Below are 10,574 nucleotides of genomic sequence, written 5' to 3' on the forward strand. Positions count from 1 at the left end.
TCAAGATCCTTTGAGGCAGAGCCAACTGCTCAACCATTAAACTGTACAAAGGTCCCAGAGATTCTGTATGAAGAAAAGGAATGAAATACGGCATCTGGATCTGCATCTTCTCCAAATTTGACATGCAGGCTTGACTCAAACTAGGCTATATTCTCCAGTGTCATTATCTTTTTGTAAGTGAACAAGTGATTCTGTGTCTCCATTCTGGCTTTATTAAGTAAAGTCTTAGCTTCAGTGAGTAGCATACTTCCAGTACAGCTTGTATGAGCATCAATATATGCAACTTTCTAATAGCTGAAGGACAGTAGGAGGTAATTTTCTTCTCTATTGCTAGGCATACACACCTCTGAAGTCTGTATCCCAGTGGCTATGGAACCAAGTTTGAGTGTCTCATATTGCATATGAAATAATCTTGGAAATAATGAGAGAAGATTCTTTCCTATGGCAAGGGCAGAAGGTACTAGTTGGTTCTCAGAGATTCTGAAGGCCAGCACACCCCCACAAGTACCTGACTTGGCAACACTGCCATTGTATTAAACATCCACCTTTCCTGGCACTTTAATCTTGATGTTATGATGTTTTATTCAGTGTGTCTAGGAGTGGGTTGATTTTTATTTATCCTGCTCAGTGGACTTTTGATCTGAGAACTCATGTCTTTCTTTAAATCTAGGAAGTAATTAGTAACTTCTTTTCAGTTATGGATTCTTTATTGTTCTCTTCATATTCTTTTGAACTTTCTATTAGATGAAATAGATGAATGTATCTTCCATGTCTCAACTATTTTTTTTGTATTTTATATTTTTATTACTATCTGCTGCATGTTGGGTGAGTTCTTTACTACTGTGTCTTCCAATTCACCAGTTTGCTCTTTGGCCGTGTCCAGTTGAATTTGTCTCATTTATTGCATATTTAAATTTTCAGTGACATATTTATTTCCAGATTTTTTAATTGCTTCCTTTTTATCTCTTCTAGTTCCCGTCATTGTATGCATTTTTAATATGTTGACTCTTTATCTCTGTAAGTATACTAAACATATGTACTTTATTTTCCAGATCATTCCATAATGCTGTTGCTGTCTCAAGTGAATTAAAGATCTGGCTGTTAATTTTTCTTGCTATTAAATTTCTTCATGTATTTGGGGATTTTGGTTTTCAGCTTAAGTTGAGTGGAACATTTTGTTCTCTACCTCTCATCTTCCTATATTCATTAACCCAGTGACCCATCCCTATCAAGAATTTTGGGGATGCCTCCTCCAAGCCCTCCAGGTTTGAATCCACTATCAGATCCCAGAATGGCAGTTCCAAATTATTGCCTCATGATGATACCACAGGTCCAGGAGAGCCAATTGAATGATTTACAATAGCTAGTGAGCAATTTGACTCAGCGTATGGCTGCAAGGTTTAGTCTTTAACTTTCTTCTTTCTAAGTTGTGCAGTTTGCCAAAGTTTGACAGTGATATTTTTTAGCTTCTTTTCACAATCTGGGGTAGTTTAGTCCCTGAATTTTGGTTTCTATTCCCTCAAAGAATCAAATTCCTGACTTCCAGTTCCTGCTTGATAAACCGTAGCAAGCAAGCCAGTGACTGCGTTCCATTCATTATTTTGTGTTTCTAATCTAATGAGGTATTTTTCTGTCTTTTTTTTTTTTTCTTTTTCAGCTGCCCCCATGGCATATAGAAGTTCCCAGATCAGGGGTTGAATCCTAGTCAGAGCTGTGACTTATGCCACAGCTGCAGCTACACTGGATCCCAAACTAATAATTAACTCACTGCACTGGGCCCAGGATGGAGCTGGTGCCTCCATGGAGACAAGCCAGCTCATTAACTCACTGCACCACAGTGGGATCTTAGAGATATTTTTCTTGTATTTGAGCTTAACTGTCATTTATGGTCTGTCTCTATATAGTTTAAGAGTAAAGTGTCTATAAAAGTAAAGAGTAGAGGGTTAACAAAATTTGTGAAATCACTGTGTCATGTTGACCTGGCTACAGTGTGTGTTTAATATATGTATGTTGGTGAGTTGTCCTCTTGAGTATATCAAAAAAACAGCTGATGTGGTGTGAAACATGTACTGTACTTAAGATCCTAACTTAATGCTCTTCATAAATCACTTAATCCCTGTTAAAATCTTTTGCATTAGGAAGAACTTTGTATTAAACTGTGTGAAACTCATCCCAAGATGTAGCTATCTTGACAAGGCTGCTATATGTTTTTATGTTGTATTTTGTCTTTTAGAAAGTTCCCTTCCCCTGCCCAGGCACTTGAGGTTGAACCCTTGGAAAGGAAAAAAACAGTAAGTGGCAATGAACAAGAAGCTATTGGCTTTCGAATTGTCTCAGAACACTTGGGAAAAAAAGTGTTCCAATAAAGAGGTGCTTTGCTTCCACAAGTTCAGGTATCTCAAAGCTTTGCAATTAAATAAGGCTCCAAGTTTTGTTGGATGGAGATTTTTAAGCTCAGATTACATCTCCAAAACTAATAATTAAAATCTAATCTCAAGATTGCTAAATTAAGTAAGCATTCCATATTCAGTCATTAATATAAATCTTGTTTATTTTTCAGTATGATTTCTGGAGTGATATATCCATGTTTAAGAACCATGTCCCCCTTAAAAATAATAACATAAAGTTTACATTTATGGAATTTATTAAGTGTCAAACTGTAAACTAGGTCTTGATGTACATTATACATTAATTAATGATATACACTATGTCATTTGACATTCTCAATAACTTGTTTAGGTAGAATTTTTATTATCCTTATTTTATAAGTGAGGAAACTGCAGCTCAGTAAGGTGTAACAGAGATAAGCCTGTGAGTCAGTTGGCAGTAGACTGTTTCAACAGCCTACTAAAGTTTACTGCATGGATAAGCCCAGCTACTTTAAACTTAAAATGTCCAAAATTGTACTCTGTTGTTTTGGTTCATGTGAGGACAGTGAGGTCTCCATGAGCTTGAAAAGTTAATCTGATTGATAGAATGAGAAGCTAATAAAAATAGTGTTAAAATAATAAAATCTTCCATAAATTCTTTAGTGGCCAGCAACTTCTATACAGAGGAATATTCGCTACTGTTTGTGCTTTGTTTCCTGCTATATTTTGTTAAATTAAAATAGCTAATAAATAAAACTTTTAACATTATATTGACCATCTAAATTGTTGACTGTCAATTTGATGAATTCAATTTCCTAAAAGTTTTAAGCTGCAATTACAAATTTTACATGGCTTTTTTTTAAACACTTCTGTTTGAATAGCATTTGAAACCTACACAAATATAATGGTTACAAATACATTTGTGATCTTATATTTAAGCTTTTTCTAAAGTATGACCACCATGGGTTTAATTTGTTTCCTCTTTATTTCTGCCCTTACGTTTTTTTCCTTTTTTAGGTTGTTACACTTCTTTTAATGTCTTCCCAGAATTTTACTCTTTTTACATTTTTATAGGATTTCCGTAATATTACCCAACTGAGAGGAAAAGAGAAGTACCATCTCAGACAAACTGAGGTAACAATGTGAATTATCAACTAATGGATTATTTGGGGGAATTATAGGACATATTTGAGTAGTTCAAGGCAATTTTAACCATGGGGCATTGACTAAGATCCTTTTAATAATAATGTTTCAGTTGATATTTCATGCTACTTCTAATTCTATGTCAACTAGAGTTATTTTGGGAGGTGATTTGTCTTTTAGCAATATGAAGCATTCTTTAATGTTTGCATGCTGTATTTTAGTCTCTTGGTATTATTAAGATTTATATATTTTTATTTGTATTTTATTATAATTAGTGAGGCTTTCTAGAGGTTTCATCTCCTAGGAAGGATTGAGTCTTCCCAGGTACTTCTCTTCTTTATGTTGTTAATCATCTTGCAACATCCTATTGGACCTATTATTATGTTTGACCATCAGTGCTTATCTATTTTACTAGTTCTTGGTGTACATGGCTGCTTGTCTATATGTGAATTAGAAAAAAGATGTTGTCTTTGACAGGATATAATTTGTAGGCACATGGTGACTGGATGGCTCCTCTGTGCGAATTCAAAAGAGAAACTTCCTATTAGCACACAGTCCTAGGACCAGGGTGCATAATTTGGAAAACAGCTCTGGCAGTATACAAGTAAACACAGTACCCATTGGTATGGTATCTGTTTTTCTAGAACAACATATGGCTTTCTCATTGTTTCTCATGTATTCTTTCCTGTTTATCCACCAATAAAAAGGTACATATTTATATTTTATAAATAGACATACACTTACAATGAAAAGAAAAACATGCATGCATGTTTCAGAGTTTCTTTTGTAAAAGCAAGAAAACTTAAATAACCCATGGAATTTGCTCTTTTTTATTAGAATTACTTCTTAAAATTTTGGGTATTGTTATGTACTCATAACCCTTTATAGACTAAACTAGTTTAAATTTATCATAATATATGCATCAAAAATTTGCAGTTTGATAGCAGGAGCCCCTTGAAGTTGACCGTCCATCCTTTTAACACTGCTCCTGATGTGCTTGAAGGTATTCTTGTTTGTAACAAGAGGATTTTTAAATTTTTTTCTGCTTTTTTTTTTAGGGCCGCACCCACAGCATATGGAGGTTCCCAGGCTAGGGGGTCAAGTCAGAGCTACAGCTACCAGCCTACACCACAACCACAGCAATGCCAGATTCGAGCCATGTCTGCGACCTACACCACAGCTCATGGCAATGCCGGATCCTTAACCCACTGAGTGAGACCAGGGATCGAACCCGCAACCTCATGGTTGCTAGTCGGATTTGTTTCTGCTTTGCCACAATAGGAACTCCACAAGAAGATTTACTTATTAGACATATCTGATTTTTTACTGCCTCCCCAAATGTATAAACTACTCTCCTTACCATTTCTTCCAAAGTCTGGGCACAGGAATGCTTTTGAAAATTGATAGCAGCTAAAAGTGCTACTTCTACTGCTGTTGCTCTTGTTGGCGATGAATATATGTGTATGCATTCATGTACATGAGAGAGAGAGAGAGTGCAAGAGAAAGAGCTAGAGTTAGAAAGAACACAAGTATGAACATTCACACTCTGGAAAATATATCTCTAAAGATCATTATGAGTCCCCATCACTTTTTCCAGCTTAGCTTATGTCATTATATCCTACCTTGCTTTTGTTGTGGCTTTATCAGTTACTAACATTTTTGCCTCTATTAACGTTTGGGGTGGATGGGATTCTGGAAAACAGCATACCCACAAATATGAGTTTAACTGTTTTTCCAGAGCATGTACAAAATGCTCCTGCCTCTTTTATTGGAATATACTGAAGAAACACGTATCAAATACTTGGTTGCCATGTGCTACCCTATTCCCTTTGTCTTTGTATAACATACCTGTTAAGACTTAGTTCAAACAGTTCCTCCTATGGGGTGCCTTTTAATTCCTATAGTTTGGGTTAGGTTTTCTCTCTCTGTGCTCTCTTAGCATAGTGTCTAGCACTCATCACATTGTGTTTTATTTTTCTCTTTACTTGTCTGCATTCTTCTATTTAGCTGTGAAATACTCTTGAGTTGGGTCTTACTCTTCTGCCAGACCTGTTACTTACTGCTTGTAACATGGTAGATGCTCAGTATCTACATATTAAATGTTTTAACAAGGCTCAAAGAAATAAAACATAGTGATGACCTGCTTTTACTAGCCAATCCCTAAAGATTGGACTGTGTTCCATGGTAGGGAGAGAAATTTACAACACTAAAGCCCCTGCTTATGGAATTAAAAACTGCTAAGAGCTAAAATGCTGCCAGGGCCTTTGGGGTTATCATTAATAAGCTGAATATTTCTGTGTTTCTGCTATTGTCAGTTCCCAACTGTGGAGGGGATCCATTAATTCCCTATGTGGGTATGGGCACAACATTTTTATTAGAGAAAGCTTCTTTGAGTTTTAAAAGATGAGTAGGGGTCAGCCAAGCCAAGGCAATTGGGAGTAGACCATTACAAGTAGAGGTGGCAATTTGAGCAAAGGGACATAGACAAAAAATGGGGGGAGGTGTGGTGAAAATCCCAGAAGTTCAGTGTTTCCAGGAGGTGACTATGAAGCAAGGAAGCTGAAGTGGTACATTAGCCTGGAAAGCTAAACGGAAGTGGAATTCTGGAGGACATTTTTGTTGCATTAAGTCATAGGATTTTATGTTATAGTAGAAAAACAGAAGAGATTATAGTATAGTGAGTAAAAGCACTGCCAAGCTGCTTGGATTTGAAACTCAGCCCTGACTTTTACTATCTATGTGTTAGGCTTCTTTTTTGCCTTATATCGTTTCCTTTATAAAGGGAGAATAACAAGATCACTTATGTCATAGGGTTGTTTTAAGGATTAATGAGTTAAGTCATGTGTGGTGCTTAGAGCAATCAATAATATTAACATTTGATATTATTATTAATTTTCATATTTATACACCAGAAAGGTCACTTTGCATGGGGTATGATTTTAGGAGAAAGAGGAAAAGAGTGGGGAAGGAACAATGGGGTGATTAGTGTGTGTCCCCAATAACTCCCATTGATATTTTCTGGATATTTTTGAAGTATAGTTCTATGCAATGGTTTTAATGAAATCACATACTTTATAGATGGATATTGTGCAAACTAAATTAAATTAAATCTTCCCATTTTGTTTTTCCTAAGAATGCCTTTGTGATGAACTTACTGGAAAGTCAAACTCTGTAGCTTTCAAGAACTTGTATGTCATAGTTAAATTTGGGGCCTGCTGTCTTCAGAGTACAGTTTAGAACTCAGTTCTGAGAAGGTGACCTGAGAGAGGGAAGCCAGCTAGTTCCAAGAACATGATTGAAAGTAACACAGTTTGTTTCTAGCAGGGATTGACTAACAGAGATCATCTTCTGATAGATACCATATTACTCTAAAACTCAGGTTACACATATTGCTGCCTCCTTTATATAGTATGTTAAATGTGATCAAGAGGCAGTGGATGTAAGGAAAGGATCAGAAGACCTGGGCTGTGGATCTAGTTCTGCTACTTACTTAGATATATAATCTTAATTATTATGTAGATCTCAGTTCCATTATCTGTAACATGAGGTTAATAATACCTACTACATTAACTTACAGGGCTGTCATGAGAATCATTTGAGATCATCTATGTGAAAGTACTTGACAAAAGGCACTTTAAAATTATTTTTTAAAGTATTTAAGAATGACTCAAAATATAATGTCATCTGTGCACGTTTGTTCCTTCATTAAATGAACTGAGCAAGAGTTGAAAGATATGCCAGACAAGCACTTGTTATGCAAGTCACCATAGTTTGCATATAATTCAAAATTTGTAGGTCCTCGCATGGGGGCTCCCTGCTGCCAATGAAAGCGCAGGAATTCCACCTCAAGCTTTTGTGCTAAAAAGCTCTTTTTAGTTACTTCTTTGAATTCTATTCCAGAACACTGAGGTTTCTCTAGGTCTGACCATTAATCAGTAGGGCATTGGTGCACCCTTTTCCAGTACTTCTATCTGCTTTTTAATAAGCTGTCTTGGTGAGATATACTGCAGCAAAACCGGTGCCCCAACAAGGGCTTTGAGAAGTGCCTCAGAGATCTCTGTCCTTTTGGAAATCTCGTCCCACCTGTCTTTCAACTAAAGATGGACCTAAAACTAAAAAATCCTGACTTTTGGTACAGTCTCCATGGCCAAGTCCCAGGGCTGCTGGACTGGGACATGGGAAATGAGTTCTTCCTGCCATGCACCACAGACCAATGCCCCTTAGCTGAGCAGAATCTTGCCAAATACAGACTGCGAGTAATGGAGTCCCCAAAGGTACCTCAAGAGAAAAGACCCAGTCCTGGCAAAGATGGTCCTAACTCTGAACCCAACCTGTGGATGTGGGTGAATCCCAACATTGTGTGCCCCTTTGGCAGCCAGGAAGCCTCAAAGCCCAGTAAAAGAAAGAATGTGGCAAGCATATTTCCTTCCCCTCAGCTCCTCCCAAAGGATGAAGAGTCTAACTGCTCAGAGGCCATAGTGATGGAGTCCCTGCCATCTTCCTCCGGCAAGCAATCTCCCCCACAAAAGCGGCTCACCTCTTCCCCCAGTGACTGGGAGCTCACAGAAGAGGAGACTGGGGAACAAGATAACAACTCTTCTGTGGCCCTCAAATCTCCAAACAAAGAATGCTTCCATAGCCAGAAGCTATGGCAAGGCGACAGCCAAGAGAGGAAATCTTGGCCCCGCCCCCCCCTCAATTACAGTCACCTAATTGCCCTGGCACTAAGAAACAGCCCTCCCTGTGGCCTCAATGTGCAAGAGATCTACAGTTTCACACAACAGCATTTCCCTTTTTTCTGGACAGCTCCTGATGGCTGGAAGAACACCATCCGACACAACCTCTGCTTCCTGGGCAGCTTTGAGAAGGTGCCAGTCAGCCTTCCAGATGGGGCCAATGCAAAGCCAAGGTCTGGCCTCTGGAGGCTTACTGAGGAGGGACACCGCCGCTTTCAAGAGGAGACTCGTGCCTTAGCCTCCGCTCGTAGGGAGAGCATCCAACAGTGCATGAGCCAGCCAGATGTGATGACCTCCCTTTTTGGCCTTTGAACTACCACTACTCCCTTTCTGGAACACTGTCCTCCTTACTGTGCCTACCCATGCCCTCATTGGCCATCATTAATTCATAAGCCTACACCACCTGGCAGGTGCCAAACCTGTATTTAACGACTGCTATGAGAATGGTATTAAATAAAATGAGAGGTGGATACAGAGGAGATAGCACTTAAATCCAGGTGCAAAAGCATGGAAAGTTGCAAAAGGATGGTGGCAATTGTTCTGCAATTTGAGCACAGGTAGGAAATCCTGGAAATAATAGCATGGAAGTGAAGGAGAGAAGGGCATATTTAATGAGAAAAGGAAGTCTGTTTATTGGAGAGTATGCTCACACATAAAAGCAAATGGTGGACTTTAAAGCATAAAATACAGGATAGAGCCAGGTTTTGGAGAGCTTCAAATGCCATGTGAAGATGTATATGTATAAAGAGAACTGGGATTGATGTTCAAAGCCTGAAGATTCAAATGTCCCCCTTCTACCATTCATCAGTTTTGTATCCTTTTTCAGTGACCATTTTACACTTCAGGGCCTCACTTTTCTCTTTTTGATCCTGGACTTCTCAGCCTTATTCTGCTTCCATCTACTTCCAGTACTGAAAATAATTCCAAGCAGCTACTTTTAGTTTGGATGTTGAAAGCCTTTGAATTGAGCCTATATTAAGTCTAAGGCTTTTGATTACAAAACTTTGCTTTCCATTCTTTCATTTATCAAACTTTTATTGTGGAAATACTAATGTGTCAAGGTCCATCTTAATTTCTGAGGATAAAATGGTGACAGTTTAGTGGGAGACAAACATATAAACAGATATTTGTAATACAAATGTGGTGAAACAGATGTGCAAAGGTTGCTGTGGAAATGGGGAGATATTTTTTCCTAGGAATGGCATTTTAAAGGAAATGTCTTTTGAGCTAGTTTTGATGAATAAATAGGGATTTGATGAGCCTATAAACTGGAGAAAAGACATTATAACAGCAACAGTGTAAACAAAGAAAATGCAGTTTTGGGGGGATGGCAGGAAGTTCTTTGTGGTTTAGTTATATTAGGGACAGGAGTTGCAAGAATGATAGGCAAGAGGCCTTTCCTGTACTTCTTAAGTGTTTGATTTGTGTGGGCTACTAGGAACTGGGAGATATCGGTATTTACTAAAAATGAAAACAAACAGTAATAAACATTTCAGTATTTGGTTTTCTAATTTCAAAATTCTTTTTTACATCTTTTCCATACAAATAAAGTTTCATTTATCAGATATAAGCATTGTTTTCTGCCTTTTATATTAGCGTATTGTTAAAGAGATATCCAGGAGAAAATAGATTTTTAAATGCATTTAGTTGCAAAGTCTTCAATAATGGGAATTTTAAAACACCTGTAAAATACAAAAGCAATTCAATATAGTTGTAAATCAATTGAAAAGTTTACATTTTTTTCATAGTAGTCTATTATAGCTTATATAAAACAGTATTAAATTAAGGTTGAGTTGCAAAATCAACATTCAAACAATATTCCTTGAGAAAATAATTGTAGATGCTACTTCTGTATCATAAGGCCAACAAAGTTAATAGAATACCTTGGAATTAATAAACTTTTCTGTTTATAAGTATTCAACATTTGCTTCTCATTTTTTCAAAATTAACACAAATAAAAGAGCCTGTTGTAAAATTAAGACTAGTTTTTATCACCAACTACATTTCTAATAAGACTTTCATTTTCAGAATTGAACCTTAAATTTCTGCTACAACTTGTATCTTGAGCTTTGAAAAACTATTCAATTTTTCCTGAACCTTCTTTCTGCTCTAGTTGGAAAAAGCAGTGGCTGGGCATGATGCTTCACTTTTCAGTTATCTCAGCTGATCCAGGTAATCTCTGGATAAGTTTCTTGCTCCTGCTTTTCGTTTTCACCAATATTCTTGTACTTCAAGTAACTTATTGATGGCTACTGCACTCCAGAGGTTCTTCTTTGTTCATTGATGCCAGCAGTGAACTGGCAACAGGGCTATTACTTTTCTTCCC

The 10,574-nt window shown here is 37.3% G+C and overlaps 1 protein-coding gene across 1 annotated transcript; it reads left to right on the forward strand.

Annotated features, from left to right (window-relative positions):
* FOXR2 (forkhead box R2) lies at positions 3,444-10,232 on the forward strand. The gene is made up of 2 exons (XM_021080155.1): positions 3,444-3,503; positions 7,090-10,232. Exon 2 carries the CDS (start codon positions 7,613-7,615, stop codon positions 8,558-8,560), a length of 948 nt encoding a protein of 315 aa, XP_020935814.1. The 5' UTR covers positions 3,444-3,503; positions 7,090-7,612; the 3' UTR covers positions 8,561-10,232.

Source organism: Sus scrofa, chromosome X (genome assembly GCF_000003025.6).
Source record: "Sus scrofa isolate TJ Tabasco breed Duroc chromosome X, Sscrofa11.1, whole genome shotgun sequence".
NCBI lineage: Eukaryota > Metazoa > Chordata > Mammalia > Artiodactyla > Suidae > Sus > Sus scrofa.

Bases quoted from the DNA above. Each gene is read 5' to 3' on its own strand.
- FOXR2 (XM_021080155.1), top strand. From the start codon at position 7,613: ATGGACCTAAAACTAAAAAATCCTGACTTTTGGTACAGTCTCCATGGC.